The sequence below is a fragment of the Chlorocebus sabaeus genome, chromosome 6 (assembly GCF_047675955.1).
Source record: "Chlorocebus sabaeus isolate Y175 chromosome 6, mChlSab1.0.hap1, whole genome shotgun sequence".
NCBI lineage: Eukaryota > Metazoa > Chordata > Mammalia > Primates > Cercopithecidae > Chlorocebus > Chlorocebus sabaeus.
In genome coordinates this window covers 25,660,879-25,680,350 of record NC_132909.1, presented here as the reverse complement: position 1 = coordinate 25,680,350, position 19,472 = coordinate 25,660,879, and the positions used below count along the sequence as shown (strand labels likewise).

Genomic DNA, 19,472 nt, shown 5'->3' with positions numbered 1-19,472 from the left:
AAGTTTTTTGTGAACATTAAAAAGCAGAAAAAAAGGGCATTTAAGGATTTTAGAGCAATGGATATTAAATAATAAAACAATTTCTTATTTATTCAATATTAAGTGAAGGTATTATTTTCAGCATTTCTCAGCTGCCTTGTCTTTATTACAGTTTGAGATTTTAGTCCATCACTTGTCATTTGAAGTAGAAGAATTCGAATGGAAGGCAGGCACGTGCTTCCACTGTTGACGTCTCTGATTTCATCATCCATGGCTTCTTTTGGATTACGGCACAGACTTTTAATTAGGTTAATGTTCTTGTCGGGTACCCAAAGTAGTCTGGACTAGCAGCTGAAGACATTAGAAACAGTTTTCTTGCTGGCCACCAGAAGGAAGCACTCCCATGTATAGAGGATGGCTGGTGTTCCCTCCTAGTGAAAGGAAGAAAATGCGCGACAGCCAAATCTGTGTGTCCTTACTAGTGTATCTGCTGTTGGGTAACCTTCTGCCAGTTTCTTCCTTGTGGTTTTCCTGGGTGCCCATCATCCTGACATGAAGTTTCCCAGGGGCCTGACACAATAAACAAGTCAGGTTCACCGGAGGTGGCACAGGTCACCACGCGTAAGATGTGTGGTGTCACGTCTTATGACACCAAGTGTTACGATGGGTTCTGTCTGCGCCTAATTGGTTCTGCTGTGTTTGTTGCTGGAGGCGCAGCTGGGTCAGGGTGCACCGTTGAGAGGGGCACAGCCATCTGCCCTGTGCTGTCTTCTTATAGGCTCTCACTCTCACTCACTCTAAATGAGGTTGAAACTTTTTTTTTTAATGACTCCATCACTGCAGCCTTGTTAACCTTTCATTGTATTGAATGAAGGAGGAAAAAACACCTTTGTTTCCCCCTGCCACTATTTATTTTTTTTACAGAAGAAGAAACACAGGAAGCACAAACACAAAGGCAAGCAAAAGAATAAAAAACCAGAAAAAAGTAGTAGCTCCGAGAGTTCCGACAGCAGTGACAGCCAGAGTGACGAGGAAACAGCAGACGTGTCGCCCCAGGAGCTGCTGAGACGGTGGGCAGTGGGAGATGGAGGGTTTTTAAGAAACCTTTAGAGGCTTACTGAGTGCTTGACATGTTTGCTTAGAGGCAAATATCAGAAATGAGAAATTGGTAGGCCTGGTGGAGTGGCTTATGCCTATAATCCCAGCACTTTGGGAGGCTGAGGCGGGAGGATCACTTGAGCCCAGGAGTTTCAGACCAGCCTGGGCAATGTAGTGAGACCCCATCTCCACAAAAAAAACAAAAACAAATTAGCTGGGCATGGTGGTGCACAGCTGTGCCTCCAGCTATTTGGGAAGCTGAGGTGGGAGGATCCCTTGAGTCGGGGAGTTGGAGGTTGCAGTGAGCCACAGTCGTACCACTGTACTCCAGCCTGGGTGATAGAGCAAGACCCTCTCCCTAAAAAAAATAATGTGTACGGAGGCTGAGGCAGGAGAATGGCGTAAACCCGGGAGTCAGAGCTTGCAGTGAGCTGAGATCCGGCCACTGCACTCCAGCCTGGGCAACAGAGCAAGACTCTGTCTCAAAAAAAAAAAAAAAAAAATGTGTGTATTAACTAGGCTTTTTAAAAACTTTGAATATCTAATTATGTAAGTGATAAGTGAATATATTATCATAATGAAAATTCAGACCTTAAAAAAAAAAAAAGAAAATTCAGACCTTACAGCCAATGCTTAAAGGAGCCCTGACCAATTCTCCAAACCTCTACTTTCTCCACAGTAACTTCTGCCATCAGTTTCATATGTAACCTTTAAGACCTTTTTTGTGCAACCACACACACACACACACACACACACTCACTCACATACATGGATGCATATACACATTTTTTGTTTGCTTTTTTAGGCGGAGTCTCATTCTGTCACCCAGGCTGGAGTGCAGTGGTGCGATCTTGTCTCACTGTAACCCCTGCCTCCCGCATTCAAGCAATTCTCCTACCTCAGCCACCTGAGTAACTGGGATTACAAGCACCCGCCCTTACACCCAGCTAATTTTTTTTTGTTGTTGTTAGTAGAGACAGGGTTTCATCATGTTGGCCAGCCTGGTCTCAAACTCCTGACCTCAGGTGATCCACCCGCCTTGGCTTTCCAAAGTGCTGGGATTACAGGTGTGAACCACCATCCTGGCCTATATACAGATTTTTGTGCACATTTTAAATATAAGTAATATAATTTTATATAGCATATATTCATAGGGTATGAATTTTATTTTATTATAGGCTCACACCTGTAATCCCAGCACTTTGGGAGGCCAAGGCAAGTGGATCACCAGGTCAGGAGATTGAGACCATCCTGGCTAACATGGTGAAACCCCGTCTCTACTAAAAATACAAAAAATTGGCCGGGTGTGGTGGCTTACGCCTGTAATCCCAGCACTTTGGGAGGCCGAGACGGGCAGATCACGAGGTCAGGAGATCAAGACCATCCTGGCTTAGCACAGTGAAACCCCATCTCTACTAAAAATACAAAAAAATTAGCCGGGCGTGGTGGTGGGCGCCTGTAGTCCCAGCTGCTGGGGAAACTGAGGCAGGGGAATGGCATGAACCCGGGAGGTAGACCTTGCAGTGAGCCGAGATCACGCCACTGCACTCCAGCCTGGGTGACAGAGCAAGACTCCATTTCAAACAAAAACAAAAAAATTAGCCAGGTGTGGTGGCGGGTGCCTGTAGTCCCAGCCACTAAGGAGGTTGAGGCAGGAGAATGGCGTGAACCCGGGAGGTGAGGCTTGCAGTGAGCCGAGATCGAGCCACTGCAGTCCAGCCTGAGTGACAGAGCGAGACTCTGTCTCAATAAATAAATAAATAAATAAATAAATAAATAAATAAATAAACAAAAAGTCTTTTTTTGTAGAGATGGGATCTCCTATGTTGCCCAGACTAGTCTCGAACTCCTGGCCTCGAGTCATCCTCCTGCCTTGACCTCAGGCATGAGCCGCTGCGCCAGACTACGCTTGCCAATTTTATCTTTATTTGGAAGAGGGGTGTTGTGTGAACTCTTTGAGCGTCTGGCTTCTGAGATTCCTTCAGATGATCGTAGGCTGCGGTGAGGGGCTTGTAGTCATTGCTGTGGAAGATTCCTTCTTGTGAGCACCCCAGTGTGTTTATCTCTTCTGTTGTGTGGATACTGGGTTTTCTACTTTGAGGCTGTGGAGCAGGGATCTGCAGCCAGTGTGACCCAGCTCTGTTTCAAATAGAACTGCCACGAACATTCCTATATGTATGAAATTCAGATTTAGGCCAGGTGTGGTGGCTCACATCTGTAATCCCAGCACTCTGGGAGGCCAAGGCGGGCAGATCATGAGGTCAGGAGATTGAGACCATCCTGGTTAACATGGTGAAACCCCAAACCTGTCTCTACTAAAAAAACTAGCCGAGCGTAGCAGCACACACCTGTAGTCCCAGCTACTCAGGAGGTTGAGGCAGGAAAATCGCTTGAACCTGGGAGGTGGAGGCTGCAGTGAACCGAGATTGCGGAGGCTGCAGTGAACCGAGATCGCGCCACCATACTCCAGCCTGGGTGACAGAGACTCCGTCTCAAAAAAAAAAAAAAAAAATTCATATTTAAGATTGACAATTTGGGAGCTGGGCATGGTGGCTCATGCCTGTAATCCCAGCACCTTGGGAGGCCAAGATGGGAGGATCGCTTGAGCCCAGGAATTCGAGACCAGGTTGGGCAACATAGGGAGACCCTGTCTCTATAAAAAAATTAAAAAAAAAAAAAAAAAAAAGACAACGTGGATGCTTTGGGCCCTGGAGTGAATATATTTTAGTTCCTTCCCAAGGGTCATGCAACAGATGCGGTAGGTGAGTGAAACTGAAATTAAAAATTGCTTGTATTCTCAAGGCTAAATAAGACTAGGGAAAAAAGTTGCTTTTATAAATGGTCTTAATACGAGGTGTGGGTGAGTGAGTCTGTCTATGTTTTCAGGGTAATAGAAGAAGCATTTTAAGAACACAGATTGGCCGGGTGCGGTGGCTCATGCCTGTAATCCCAGCACTTTGGGAGGTTGAGGAGGGCAGATCACGAAGTCAGGAGTTCGAGACAAGCCTGGCCAACATGGTGAAACCCTGTCTGTACTAAAAATACAAAAATTAGCTGGGCGTGGTGGCATGCGCCTGTAATCCCAGCTACTCCGGAGGCGGAGGCAGGAGACTCACTTAAACCCGGGAGACAGAGGTTGCTGCGAGCTGAGATTGTACCACTGCACTCCGGCCTTGGCAACAAGAGTGGGAACTCCATCTCGGAGGAAAAAAAAAAAAAAAAAAGCACAGATGAGGCAGTACTTCATTGTGGGTTATTGTGAGTGCATTTTATCGGTGCAGACATGCTGCTGTGATTTGGGGAGGCCTGGCATTCTCAGCCTTCACAGAGCTGTTTGGTTTTTCACTTGTAGCTAACTTTCCATTTCTTTCTTTTCTGTTTTCTTTTCCAGGCTGAAAAGTCTTCCGCTAACAAGGCAGTAATTGAATGCTGCACTGGCTCGTCCTGGAATCATTTCTCCTCCGTGATGGAAGCCCAGTGACTGTTCGGTTAACGCATTGTACAGAGTGTATTTATATGTAAATTCCTGCTGTAAAATAATTTTTAAAACCTTGACGTTTCAAAGACTGCCTTGAAAGGTCGCAGAAATTGATTTCTATTTTTAATTTCAGTTAGTGTCAGGGGAAAAAAATCCAGACTGAACAGTTTAATGAAGGTGGAATTTTTCTATTTTCTTCGTGATTTTTAAAAAATTTCCTGGGATGTTAAAAAAGAAGTTAAAAGTGAAGGCTTCTCTCTGGTTTTGTGATGAAGACAGTCTGGACTCACTGAAGGACAAGTGTGTGAGAGGGGGCGGTTGCGCCCCCTCCTGCCGTTTCTTGGGAGTGAAGCTCTTCCCTCTTTGGGTGACTGGGTTGCTGCTGGTTCAACCCGGGAAGCCCCATGGGAGGGCAGAGCCAGGGCCTGGCAGGGGGCCTCATCCTCTCAGGGTAGATGTCACTAAAGTGTCTGAGACAGGCAGGGAAACCAGGTGGGAGAATGTACACCCACAGCCTGGGTTGCATGGCTGCAGCTCCCTGCTCTGAGGCCATTTCATGTGCACCAAGGAGACCTTTTCCAAAAATAAAGTGCAGACCAGGTGCAGTGGCTCATGCCTGTAATCCCAGAGCTTTGGGAGGCCGAGGCAGGAGGATGGCTTGAGCCCAGGAATTCCAGACCAGCCTGGGCCACATAGAGACCCTTGTCTCCACAAAAAATAAAGTACTGAGCATTTGTGTTTTACATTATGAAAGTAACATCCTAGATCACAACAATTTTAAAAGCAGAAAGAAGGAAGAGGCCGGGTGTGGTGGCCCATGCTTGTAATCCCAGTGCTTTGGGAGGCCGAGGCCAGCGGATCACTTGATACCAGGAGTTCGAAAACAGCCTGGCCAGCATGGTGAAACCTTGTCTCTACTAAAAATACAAAAAAAAAAAAAAAAAAATTAGCCAGATCTGTGGAGCATACGCCTGTGATCCCAGCTGTGTGGGAGGCTGAGGCATAAGAATCCCTTGAACCCTGGAGGTGGAGGTTGCAGTGAGCCAAAATTGTACCACTGCACTCCAGCCTGGGTGATACAGAGACTCTTATCTACACACACACACACACACACACACACACACACACACACACACACACGAAGAAAATCACTTTTAGTTTTATCATCCAAAGATGACAACCTTCAGTATTTTGAATCACTCCACCCTGTCCTTTTCCAGCTATGGGGCTGTTATCTGACTGGTGGTAGCATTTTATTCCGTTACTGTTGTTGGGGTTGTGACAGATATTTCCCTCATGCTATTACAAATGTTGCAAACCGCCGGGCGCGGTGGCTCAAGCCTGTAATCCCAGCACTTTGGGAGGCCGAGGCGGGCGGATCACGAGGTCAGGAGATCAAGGCCATCCTGGCTAACACGGTGAAACCCAGTCTCTACTAAAAAATACAAAAAAACTAGCCGGGCGAGGTGGCGGGCGCCTGTAGTCCCAGTTACTCGGGAGGCTGAGGCAGGAGAATGGCGTAAACCCGGGAGGCGGAGCTTGCAGTGAGCCGAGATCCGGCCACCGCACTCCAGCCTGGGCGACAGAGCCAGACTCCGTCTCAAAAAAAAAAAAAAAAAAGTTGCAAACCTGCCCCTAATAACTATCTTATTTCGTGCAGGGGCTACCCCATAAACTATTGACCTTTTCTGTTTTGACCTGAAGTGGGCTGGCCAGGAGCTGTACCCAGGCAGAGGACATGAAGAAATTGCCCTGTGACTGGGAGCCAGGGAAACCACAGGGGAGGGCTGGAGGCTGAGGCACTGGTTTTGCTGGCTCGGCCTGGTCCCCGAATGCAAAGCCCATTTTTCTTTGTTTTGCAACCTCCGCCTCCTGGGTTCAAGCCATTCTCCTCCCTCAGCCTTCCATGTAGCTGGAACTACAGGCGCACGCCCCCGTGTCCGGCTAATTTTTGTATTTATTTTATTTTTTTTAGTAGAGACGGGGTTTCACTAAACCCTGCCAGGCTGGTCTCAAACTCCTGACCTCAGGTGATCCGCCCGCCTCAGCCTCCCAAAGTGCCGGGATTATGGGCATGAGTCACCGCGCCCAGCTGCAAAGCGCATTTTTCTATGGGTAACCTGTGTTGCGCGGGGTGGTACCATTTTTCACCCAGCGGGTGAGGAGGCAGCGAAGTTGCGGGCCCAGCGTAGCGCGCGCCTCCAAAGTGCTTGGTGCGGGCGCGGGCGCGCGGCGCCACCGTTCCCATCCAGGCTTGCGGGCGGCCACCGGCGGGCAGGGCTTCGAGATGGCCTCGCCGCGGCGGTGCTCCCAGACAGCCCCGGACAGGGAATGCAAGTTGCCGCCACCCTCGGCCCCTGCCGGCGAGTATCCCCCTGGCAAGCTGTCCTGGGGAACCCTGGCGAGGGCCTTAGGCCGCTTCACGCTGTCGATCCCGCACACGCGCCTGCTGGCCACCCTCGACCCCCTGGCCTTGGACAGGGAACCACCGCCGCAGCTGTCGCCTGAGAAGCAGCAGATGCCGGAGAAATTGATTTGGGGCGACCAGGAGCCTCTCTCCAAGGTCAGAACCGCCGCGGGGGACAGTGGCCTGTTCCCCACACGTGAGGAAGGCGCTCGGGCTGTCGGGGGAACCCATGGAAAACCCACCTGGCTTCACCAGGGCCTCCAGAGAGTCCCTAGGCCCATTCCCCCATCTGTGGTACATCAGAGGGAAAAGGTCAGACTGCCAAGCAGGGCCTGCTGGAGATGCTGGCGGGGGCTCCCCGCACTGCCACCTGCTGGAGAACCAGGCAGGACTCTTGGCTGGGAAGAGGCTCTGCGCCTCCATGTGCACCCTGACCCCACCTAGACCTTACAGTCTCCGTAGGACCATCCACAGTGATGCTCCTAATTGCAGCCCAAGGGTGGGTGGCTCAGCTCTCCCCCTCCAGGAGATAGAGTTAGCGTCAGAAGAAACGGGAAACTCAGAATAATAATTAATAATAACAACAATGAATTGGGCCAGGCAAAGTGACTCACAACTGTAATCCCAGCCCTTTGGGAGGCCCAGGTGGGAGGATCACTTGAGCCCAGGAGTTTGAGACCAGCCTGGGCAACATAGTGAGAGGTCATCTCTACAAAAAATAAACTTAGCTCAGTGTGATGGGGCGTACTTGTGTTCCCAGCGGCTTGAAAGGCTGAAGCAGGAGGATCCCTTGAACCCAGGAGTTTAAGGCTGCAGTGAGCTATAATTGCATCACTGCTCTCCAGCCTGGGCAACAGAGTGAGACTCTGTCTCCAGAATAAATATATATATATGCTGAATATATATATAATCTATTTATGTGTGTGTGTGTGTATATATATATAGAGAGAGAGATAAAAACTGGCTGGGTGCGGTGGCTCATGCCTGTAATCCCAGCACTTTGGGAAGCCGAGATGAGCAGATCACTTGAGGTCAGGAGTTTGAGACCAGCCTGGCCAACATGGTGAAACCCTTTCTCTACTAAAAATGCAAAAATTAGCTGGGCGTGGTGGTGTGTGCCTGTAATCCCAGCTACTGAGGAGGCCGCGGCGGGAGGATCACTTGAACCCAGGAGGCAGAGGTTGCAGTGAGCCAAGATCATCTCACTCCGTCTCAAAAACAAAACAAAACAAAAACCCAATAAAGAACATTCTCAGTAAGTAGCGTTTCACGCTTGGCCTTGATTTAATGCACTCACATGCAGATGTCAGAGTGTGTTTTTAGTAATTTCGTCGAAATCTCTGCCTGGCTTCCCAGCATGTTTAAGATGAAGTCTGGTGATCTGCCTGTGGCCTTCCAGGCCATTTCAAATCTGGCACCTCTCCATGTTCTCCTCCCCGGTCCCCCTGTCTTGCTGACCTACAAGCAGATCTGGCCTCAGGGCTCTTGGCGGGTCCCTGCCTCCACGGTATTGTGTTCTTGGGGAGGCCCTCCCTGACTGCCCGTCTAAAGTAGCCGGGGCCACTGTCTCCTCTGTGCCTCTTGCCATGGCCTGACATCCCCGTTTTGTCCTCAAGGTGTCATCTGGCTGCCAGCAACTGACACCTCAAAGGTGGAGACTTTGCTCCTAGGTGGCTGCTGAGCTGCAGCATCAGGTCCAGGCCCCATGGGGGGGGAGGAGGCTCTCTAGGTTTATCTGTGGAATACGTGAATGAATGCTACACATAGAAGAACCGTTTTGTTTTAGCCCAAATTCTCTGTCCTCTGCATGAGCTTTGTCAGTGCCTCTGAAATGTACTTATGTGTTGGGGACTTCTCTCTGCAACCCCTGGGACCCCTTTACCTAGTGGATCCCGAGGGATTATGTGCAGAAAAAAACCTGAAAGGAGGGCCCCAGAAAAGCCTGTGGTGGTGGGGGTAGTGGAATGGATTCTCCCTCTTGCTAATGTTTTCCCATGATGGAGTTCTAGGGGTGTGTGTGTGTGTGTGTGTGTGTGTGTGTGTGTGTGTGTGTATTTTCCTATTTTTAAAATTAAATTGTATATTTAAAAAATTATTTAATTTTAATTTTGATTTTTTTTTTTTTTTTTTTTTTTTTTTTGTACAGAGGGAGGTCTCCCTATGTTGCCCAGGCTGGTCTTAAACTCCTGGCCTCAAGCAATCCTCCTCCTCGGCCTCTCAAAGCGCTGGAATTGCATGCGTGAGCCACTGCACCCAGCAAATTTAATTTCAATTTTTAATGATAGTTCGGTTTTCCTAATGAGAGAGATAACCCAAACCCTGCAGGAGCGGCGGGGGCTGGGGTCGCCAGGGGCGGGGGCGGTGCGGGAGGGCTGCGCAGGTCACGTCCCGTCCCGGGGACTGGGGCCGCTCCTGGGGTAGGGAGCCGTTCCTGCACGCGCGGCCCCGGACCGCCCGGGGTTAGCGAACTCTACCGGAGAAAAGCCCAGTCCCAGCTTTCCTCGCTCCCTGGCAACGGAGCCCGTGTTCCCGCGCCCTGGAGGCCCAAGCCCACGTTCCAGTGTCCCTGTGTCCCCGAGTCCCCGAGAAGCGGGGTATCTTCTCATCCCCTCCATCCCCACCTGCGCTTCCCGAACACCCCGCACATCACCTGCAACCCGAGGGCCACCGCCGCCCTCAACCGTCGCATCCCCTCACCCCTGCCCTCCTGGCGACTCAGCCCAGCAGCCTGACACTGCCTTCCAGGCCACACCCCTCGTCTTGCCTCCAATGTTTTCCCCACCCCTACACTTCCACAACTCAACCTGGGACGTGTCGCCATGGGCGGGCCGGGGGGAACACTTCAGGCTTCCGTGCTCTGTCCTCTTTTTTTCTTCCAGTTTTACTGAGATATAATTCACATGCCATATAATTTAACCATAGAAGCTGAAGTGGTTTCTAGGGTATTCACAGAGTACTGTACTCCCCAGTTCCCCAATACCCATCCTGCCCAGACCAGGCAATTCTACTTTCTGTCCATAGATTTGTCTATTCTAGACCTTTTATAGTGATAGAATCAAGCCATATGTGGTCTCTTGTGACTGACTTCGTTTCCTTAGCATAACGTCCTCAAGGTTCATCCATGTTGTAGCCTGTAGCAGTGCTTCCTTCCCTTTTCATTACCAAGTAATATTCTGTTGCATGGCCATGACACATTTTTTTTTTTTGGAGACAGTCTTGTTCTGTTGCCCAGACTGGAGTGCAGTGGCGTGATCTCGGCTAACTGCAGCCTCTGCCTCCTAGGTTCAAGCGATTCTCCTGCCTCAGTCCCCCAGTAGCTGGGATTACAGGCACATGCCACCATGCCCGGCTAATTTTTGTACCTTTAGTAGAGACGGGGTTTCACCACATTGGCCAGGCTGGTCTCAAACACCTGACCTCAGGTGATCCACCTACCTCGGCCTCCCAAAGTGCTGGGATTACAGGCATGAGCCACCGCGCCCGGCCACACTGTGGTTTTCATTTGCACTTTACTGATGTGGTGAGTGATGTTGAGAATCTTTTCATGTGCTATCAACTATTTGCATATATATATATTTTTTTGTTTGTTTTTGTTTTTTTTGTTTTGTTTTTTCTTTTTGAGATAGGTCTCCCTCTATCGCCCAGGCTGGAGTGCAGTGACATGATCATAGCTCATTGTAACCTCTGCCTCCCGGGTTCAAGCAATTCTCATGCCTCAGCCTCCTAAATAGTTGGGATTACAGGAGCACACCACCACAGCGGGCTACTTTTTTTTTTTTTTTAGTAGAGATGGGGTTTTGCCATGTTGGCCAGGCTGGTCTTGAACTCGTGGCCTCAAGTGATCCATCTGCCTCAACCTCCCAAAGTGCTGAGATTATAGTTGTGAGCCACCGCACCCAGCCCTCGCATATCTTCTTTGGAGATACATCTATTCAAATCCTTTGCCCATATAAAATTTTAATTTTAATTATTTAAAGGTAGGGTCTTGCTCTGTCACCCAGGCTGGAGTGCAGTGCTGCAATCATAGCTCACTGTAACCTCAACCTTCTGGGCTCAAGTAGTCCTCCTGCCTCAGCCTCCTAAGTGGCTGGGACTACAAGTATGCGCCACCATGCCTGGCTCATTTTCTTTTCTTTTTTTCCAATTTTGTACAGACAGTCTCACTATGTTGCCCAGACTAGTCTTGAACTCCCAGGCTCAAGCAATCCTCCTGCCCCAGCCTCCCAGAGTGCTGGGATTATAGGGATGAGCCACTATGCCCAGGCAGAATTTTTTTTTTTTTTTTTCAGATGGAAAAAAATTTTCAGATGGATTGCAGTGGTGCAATCTTGGCTTACTGCAACCTCCGCCTCCTGTGTTCAAGCGATTCTCCTGCCTCAGCCTCCCAGGTAGCTGGGATTACAGGCACCCACCAACACGCCCAGCTAATTTTTGTATTTTTAGTAGAGATGGGGTTTTGCCATGTTGGCCAGGCTGGTCTCAGGTGATCTGCCCGCCTTGGCCTCCCAAAGTGCTGGGATTACAGATGTGAGCCACCCTGCTTTGGCCAGAATTTTTTAAATTCATTTTTTTCCAGGTGGTTTATTGCAAGTGTTTAGAAATAAAATTAACTGTTGTACATTGATCTTGTGTCCTGCAATATGTTTAACTGATCTGGTCTCTCCTTTTTTCAGATCCCATTTAAAATTCTGAGTGGGCACGAGCACGCTGTGAGCACCTGTCACTTCTGTGTGGATGACACAAAGCTCCTCAGCGGCTCCCATGACTGCACGGTGAAGCTGTGGGTAGGTGGCCCACTGACAGGTGCTCCCGGAGCGAAAACCTTTCGTAAGCTTAGGCACTCCCGTGTCCAGTTCCCCAGCACTAAACTCGCAGGCACTTGTGGGTCCTGGTTTGCAGGTCTTCTGAGCAAAGTGCCAGAAGGAGGGGAAGGTGAGAGCCCAGCCTGGATGAAGTTAGGGTGGCTGCTGCCAGCTTGTGGGCCTGGAAACAGTGGGAATGGGATGGAGACCTCTGGACTGAGAGTGCCACACTTTTTTTTTTTTTTTTTGAGACGGGGTTTTGATCTTGTTGCCCAGGCTGGAGTGCATTGGTATGATCTCGGCTCACTGCAACCTCCGCCTACTGGGTTCAAGCCATTCTCCTGCCTCAGCCTCCCAAGTAGCTGGGATTACAGGCATGTGCCACCACACCCAGCTAATTTTTTTTTTTTAGTAGAGATCGAGTTTCACCATGTTGATCAGGCTGGTCTTGAACTCCTGACCTCAGGTGATCCACCCACCTCAGCCTCCCAAAGTACTGGGATTACAGGCGTGAGCCACGGCACTTGGCCTGTTTTTTTTTTTTTTTTTTTTTTTTTTTGAGACTGAGTTTCGTTCTTGTCGCCCAGGCTGGAGTGTCATGGCGTGATCTCAGTTCACTGCAACCTCCGCCTCCTGGGTTCAAGTGATTGTCCTGCCTCAGCCTCCTGAGTAGCTAGGACTACAGGTGTGTGCCACTACTTCTGGCTAATTTTATATTTTTAGTAGAGACAGAGTTTAACCATGTTAGCCAGGCTGGTCTTGAAATCCTGACTTCAGATGATCCACCTACCTCAGCCTCCCAAAGTGCAGGGATGACAGGTGTGAGCCACCATGCCTGGCCCCCACAACTTTTATTCTTTTTCTTTTTTCTTTTTCTTTTCTTTTTTTTTTTTTTTTTTTGAGACAGAGTCTTGCTCTGTTGCCCAGGCTGGAGTATAGTGGTGCGGTCTCGGTTCACTACAATTTTTGCCTCCGGGTTCAAGTGATTCTCCTGCCTCAGCCTCCCTACTAGCTGGGAATACAGAGGCATGCCACCATGCCCAGCTAATTTTTTTTTTCTTTCTTTTCTTTTTTTTTTTTTTTTTAGTAGAGACAGGGTTTCACTATATTGGCCAAGATGGTCTCAAACTCCTGGCCTTAAGTGATCTGCCTGCTTCGGCCTTCCAAATTGTTGGGATTACAGGCGTGAGCCATGGCGCCCGGCCACCCCACACACCTGTCAGAGAACGGAAGTCCTGGCTGTGTTTGGGGCCTAGGATGTCATCTCTCTGAGTCTCCTTCTCATCTGGAAAACTGAGTTCCATCCACAGAGACTGGATGGCCAGGTCTATGTGGTCACAGAGGACAGAAAGGTGTCCAGGCCTGGGACCTGTTCATGAGGGGTGGTTGGAAGATGTAGGCCTGGGTTCAGATCAGCACCCCAAGGTGTGGAGGCAGGGGCACCGGGGATGGGGCTGTGATGTTCACATGAGGTTGGCAGAGGTGGCTCCTGGAGCCCTTCTGGGGACTGCAGGGCATGGGCAGCAGGCCCGGGCAGTGCAGGTCACTCAGGAGGGCTGGGGAGGAGCAGGGCTGGGGGAAGGCAGTGGCCATGGGGCCAGGCCACAGAAGGCTGTGTGGCTGGCTGGGGCTCACGGGAGAGGACGCTCCGTTCTTAGTTTTGCAGCATCTGGCTTCAGGGACAGGAGTGGAGGGAGTTGCGGCTGGTTCCTGGGTTCTGGTTTGGGTAATGGGAAAGAGGATAGCCCCTCACCCTACAGACGACCTCAGGAGAGTGTTTTCTGTGGTATTTCCTGCTAGGGGGACAGATACTCACACGGAGATCCGAAATAAAGACATCAGTTGAGTGGTTCTTAGGGCGTTACAGGCAAAAGGATTTAAGGGTTTGGAACAGAGGATTTTTTTGAGACATTATCAGTCAATCCCCACTGTTGTCTTTTTTTTTTTTTTTTTTAATGAATTTAAGACCATCGGCCTATATCGTCATACTTGTTCTTTTGTGAAATGGAAATGGGAGAAAATATGTATACACACACACACACACACACACATACACACACACACACACATATACACACACACATATACACACACATACACACATACATACACACACACATACACACACACAGCCACAAGGTACAATCTGTGCCAAGGCCATGCCAACTGGGCAGGAGGGTTTGTGGTGGACCCCACGTTTAGGACTTACCAGCTGTGTGACCCCAGCGGGTTGCATGACCTCCTGGGCCTCCTTGGGTCTGCCCGTGCTGCACAGGACCAGTTGTGTGAAGGGGCTGCCCCGGGGCTCAACTCACCTCCACTCCTGCCCTCTGTAGCTGTCCTTATGGACACCTGGCCCACAGAGCCCAGAGCCTCAAGATCTTGTTAGAAAAACTACTGATTTCTCTGGGAGCCTCACCCCCACACCCCACAGGATGACACTAGAGGCATTTTTTGTTTGTTTTGTTTTAGAGACAGAGTCTTTCTCTGTCACCCAGGCTGGAGTGCAGTGGTGCAATTATGGCTCACTGCACCCTCAACCTCCTGGACTCAAGCAATCCTCCCATCTCAACACCCCGAGTAGCTGGGACTGCAGGAGTGCACCACCACACTTAGCTAATTTTTTATATTTATATTGTAGAGATGGGGGTCTTGCTACATTGCCCAGGCTAGTCTCCAACTCTTGCCCTCAAGCAATCCTCCTGCCTCAGCCTCCCAAAGTGCTGGAATTTCAGGCATGGGCCATCAAGGTCCCAGTTTCATAGATGTATGCGGACTTGTGTGGACAAGAAAAAAAAGATACATGCTGGCTGGGCGCAGTGGCTCACGCCTGTAATCCCAGCACTTTGGGAGGCCGAGGTAAGCGAATCACCTGAGGTCAGGAGTTCAAGACCAGCCTGACCAATATGGTGAAACCCCGTCTCTACTAAAAATAGCCGGGTGTGGTGGCGGGTGCCTGTAGTCCCAGCTACTCTGGAGGCTGAGACAGGAGAATTGCTTGAACCTGGGAGGCAGAGGTTGCAGTGACCCAAGGTTGCACCACTGCACTCCAACCTGGGAGACAGAGAGAGACCCCATCTCAAAAAAAAAAAAAAAAAAGACAAACATGCCAACATAGTCACAGCTGTTAGCTCTGGGGTCATGGAAGGACGAATGTTTTTCTTTCTTGTGTTTTCATGTGTTTCCTGTAATAAAATCATATTACCTTTGTAATAATATGAGAAAAACTACCAAACTTGCATTTTTTTTTTCTTTTTTTGAGACAGGGTATTGCTCTATCACCCAGGCTGGAGTGCAGTGGCAAGAACACAGCTCACTACACCTTTTACCTCCTTTGCTAAAGGCATCCTCCCATGTCAGCCTCCCAAGTCGCTGGGACCACAGGCACACACCACCATGCCTGACTAATTTTTTTGTTTTTGGTAGAGACAGGGTCTTACTACATTGCCCAGGCTGGTCTCAAACTCCTTGGTTCAAGCGACCCTCCTGCCTCAGCCTCCAAAAGTGCTGGGATTACAGGTGTGGGAGCACTTTTTTTTTTTTTTTTTTTTGACGTAGGATCTCAGTCTGTTGCCCAGGCTGAAGTGCAGTGGTGCAATTATGGCTCACTGCAGCCTCGACCTCCTGGGCTCAAGTGATCCTCCCACCTCAGCCTCCTGAGTGTCTGGGACCACAGGCATGGGCTGCCATGCCTGGCTAATATTATCATTTTTTATATAGAGGGGATCTCCCTCTGTTGCCTGGGCTGGTCTTGAGCTCCTGGCCTCAAGCCATCCTTCCTCCTTGGCCTCCCAAAACACTGGGATACAGCATGAGCTACCACAACCCAGCCCCAAACTTATTTTTAAATGACCAGAAAAGAGGTGGCAATATATTAGAGGGAGATGGGACATAGGATTAAGAATATTTTCCCCAGCTTCTCTGTACATTTATGGACTTTCCAAGTTATTCACAGTAATCTCCAATTAGGAAAAAAGGGTTTTTATTGTTTTTGTTTTTGTTTGAGACAGCGTTTTGCTCTTGTGGCCCAGGCTGGAGTGCAATGGCGTGGTCTCGGCTCACTACAACCTCCGCCTCCTGAGTTCAAGCGCTTCTCCTGCCTCAGCCTCCCAAGTAGCTGGGATTACAGGCACCCACCACCACGCCCGGCTAATTTTTGTATTTTTAGTAGAGATGGGGTTTCACCATGTTGGCCAGGCTTGTCTCAAACTCCTGACCTCAGGTGATCTGCCTGCCTTGGCCTCCCAAAGCGCTGGGATTACAAGCGTGAGCCACCGCACCTAGAGGAAAACGGGCTTTTAAAAGATTTAAAGGTATTTGGATTTGAGGTGTTGCTGGGGGCAGGGACTGGAAACGGGGTCAGTGGATGAGGCAGAGAGGGGAGGCCAGCGGAGATTTTGGCCAAGATACTGTGACAAGAGGAGGTGACTGTGTAGGGTTATGGGTTCACCCCCTACGGAGGGACATGGAGCACATGGTGGGAGCCACAACTGAGAGTCTCAAGGAGCCAGCAGGAGGGGACGAAGATGGGAGGAGAGAGCCAGGGGAGGAGTCAGGTTCCTGGAGTGGCAGTCAATGGGACCAGCAAAGGTAGGGGCTCAGAGGAGAGGTGGCGATTTATGGGACAAGGGGCGAAGGCGCTAGGAGGGCAGAGGGAGGGAGCACAGGGATGGGGGCTGCCTGGAGAAGGTGGTGGAGGGAGGAGGACTGGGAGTGGTCTGTGGTGTGGGTGGGGAGCACTTGGATGTGCTTCCTGGGACGTGGAGAAGGACGGCTTATGGGAAGGAGGGCATACGAGGTGGCCGAGGTGGCAGTGCCTGCATTGTGGATGCGGCATGGAACGGGCAGGGAACAAGAACAAGGAGGCTGCTGTGGGGACCGAGGGTCTCTCCAAGATTAGGGTCTCTAATCTTGGGACAACAACCAAGGTGAAAACAGGCATCTTTCCCTTCACGGAGAAAAGAGCCCTTTGGCCAACACAGACAGCAGCCCCGGGGGGCCTTTTGCCAACTCAAAAGGGGAAACAAGGGCCAGGCGTAGTGGCTCATGCCTGTAATCCCAGCACTTTGGGAGGCCCAGGCGGGTGGATCACAAGGTCAGTAGTTCGAGACCAGCATGGCTGACATGATGAAACCCCTTCTCTACTAAAAATCCAAAAAAAAAAAAAAAAAAAGGGGGGGGTGGTGGTGGGAGGGGGAATAATGTGGGGGAATTGGAAGATACAAGGTGGACCGTACAGGTGGTAAGTTACCATCCTATCCCCTGGGCAATGACAAGGGGAGAGTCTCCCTTGCCCCTGGGCCTCTCAGTTACCCCAGAGGATTAAGAAAGGGTTTAAGGCTCCTAGAAAGCTGAGTGCAATGGCCCACGTCTGTAATCCCAGCACTTTGGGAGGCTGAGGCGAGAGGGTTGCTTGAGGCCAAGAGTTTGAGACCAGCCTGGGCAATGTAGCAAGACCCTCATCTCTACAAAATAAAAAATAAAAAATTAGCCAGGCATGGTGGTGCACTTCTGTAGTCCCAGCTACTCGGGAAGTTGAGACGGGAGGATTGCTTGAACCCAGGAGGTGGTGCCTGCAGTGAGCCATAAGTGCAACTCTGCACTGAAGCCTGGGTAACAGAGTGAGATCCAGTGTCAAAAACAAAACAACAAAACAAAACAAAAAAAATGCTGATCACAGTGACTCATGCCTGTAATCGCAGCACTTTTGGAGGTTGAGGCAAGAGGATCGCTTGAGCCAAGGAGTTTGAGACCAGCCTGGGCAATATAGTGAGACCTTGTTTCTACCAAAACCAAAAAATTAGCCAGGTGCGGTGGCGTGTGCCTGTGGTCCTAGTGATTTGGGAGGCTGAGATGGGAGGATGGCTTTGGCCCAGGAGGCCAAGGGGTGCAGTGAACCGTGTTCTTGCCACTGCACTCCAGCCTGGGTGATAGAGCAAGACCCTGTCTCAAAAAAAAAAAAAAAGTTTGGTAGTTTTTCTCATATTATTACAAAGGTAATATGATTTTATTACAGGAAAGACATGAAAACACAAGAAAGAAAAAACTCATCTTTCCATTGACCCCAGAGTTAACGGCTGTGAAAATGTTGGCATAGGTATTTTTTTCCTGTCCACGCACGTCCGCATACATTTATGAAATTGGGACTGTACCGAAATACTGAATATGTACTCACCATAAACTTAGACGCCAAATATTGTCACATCTCCTTCATTTTCCAACTATTTATTAGACCCCCTTTCCCTCATTCATTTGAAGTCTAACCAGTATTTGCCTTTTAAATTGTCTGGGTCCACAGGGGTGGGGTCCTGCTTCCAAATGCCCAGTGTGGAGGGAGTGGGCCAAACTGTGCACAGTCACTGTTCCTGCTCTTGGCCACGTGGTGTCACTGTTGAGTCTAAAGCTGCACAGCCCCACGGACCCTGATCCATTCTGGCGCTGCCCTGAGCTGGCCGCAGCCGGCCCAGAGTGCGTGCATGGGCCTTGATCCCACACCCCAAGACGATCGTTTTCTTTTCTTTTCTTTTTTTTTTTTTTGAGACGGAGTCTCGCTCTGTTGCCCAGGCCGGAATGAAGTGGCACGATCTTAGCTCACTGAAACCTCTGTCTTCTGGGTTTAGGCGATTCTCCTGCCTCAGCCTCACCAGTAACTGGGACTACAAGTGCGTGCCACCACACCCAGCTAATTTTTGCATTTTTAGTAGAGATGGGGTTTCACCATGTTGGCCAGGCTGGTCTCGAACTCCTGATCTCAAGTGATCCACCCACCTCGGCCTCCCAAAGTGCTGGGATTACAGGCATGAGCCACCGCGCCCGGCCCGGAAGACATTGCTAGATTCTGCAAAGCCTTTTTGGCCGGTAGGAAAGGAAAACACCATCCGTTTGCAGCTTTGCCCCCAGCATGGCCAGTTTCCACCTGGTGTCTGTGGAATTGTGGGGTAATTTCCCATGGATGCCAAGAATGGCAAGGGTGTCCTTCCCGCTCAGGGGACATGTTGCAGAGTCCTTTCCTCTTTCGGAGCTGAGTGAGAGTCCCAGGACCGTGGAGTTCTCAGATTTTGCTACCAGAGATAAGCTAAGGGCTAATGTTGACCTCGATTTATGACTTCAGCAAACACGGCAGTGACCACTCTCTTCTCCTCTCTCCCCCATTGATTTGAGGATGCGGTGGATGGTTCTGTGGTTCGCGATTTTGAGCACAGGCCCAAGGCTCCTGTTGTAGAGTGCAGCATCACAGCCGACAGCAGCAGGTGATCTTTGCCTCATCTTACACTGGGAAGAGGGAGGGCGAGCAGGCAGGCCATAGATAGGCATGCCTGTGACACTTTTGTTTTTGTTTTAAGTAATAGACATGGCGTCTTACCATGTGGCCTAAGCTGGTCTCAAACCTGTGGCCTCAAGCGATTCTCCTCCTGCATTGGCCTCCCAAAGTGTTAGCATTACAGGTATGAGCCACCACACCTGGCGTTTTTTAATTTTAATTTTTTATTTAGACAGGATTCTGCTATGTTGCCCAGGCTGGAGTGCGGTGATGCAAACATAGTTCACTGCAGCCATGGACTCCTGGGCTCAGTGATCCTCTTGCCTCAGTCTCCTGAGTAGCTGGGATTACAAGTGTGCACCACCACACCTGGCTAATTTTTGTATTTTTGTAGAGATGGGTTTTGCCATGTTGCCCAGGCTAGTCTCAAACTCCTAGGCTCAAACA

The 19,472-nt window shown here is 49.9% G+C and overlaps 2 protein-coding genes across 4 annotated transcripts in view; both read left to right on the top strand.

Moving 5' to 3' along the window:
• Positions 1–4,644, top strand: part of GPATCH1 (G-patch domain containing 1) — a 47,415-nt gene extending 42,771 nt beyond the window's left edge. For both annotated transcript variants that reach the window (XM_037991507.2, XM_073016670.1), the window contains exons 19-20: positions 904–1,049; positions 4,469–4,644. In XM_037991507.2, coding sequence (XP_037847435.2) covers positions 904–1,049; positions 4,469–4,499 — 177 coding nt within the window. In that variant the 3' untranslated portion in view covers positions 4,500–4,644. The remainder of the gene's footprint in view (positions 1–903; positions 1,050–4,468) is intronic.
• Positions 4,645–6,687: 2,043 nt separating this feature from the next.
• The window catches only part of WDR88 (WD repeat domain 88), a 43,315-nt gene continuing 30,530 nt past the window's right edge, over positions 6,688–19,472 (top strand). The window contains exons 1-3 of one of the 2 annotated variants that reach the window (XM_073016671.1): positions 6,688–7,118; positions 11,636–11,746; positions 18,926–19,014. In XM_073016671.1, coding sequence (XP_072872772.1) covers positions 6,843–7,118; positions 11,636–11,746; positions 18,926–19,014 — 476 coding nt within the window. In that variant the 5' untranslated portion in view covers positions 6,688–6,842. Of the gene's footprint in view, positions 7,119–11,635; positions 11,747–18,334; positions 19,210–19,472 lie in introns of those variants that run through there. The other variant, XR_012093202.1, reaches the window with a different exon arrangement.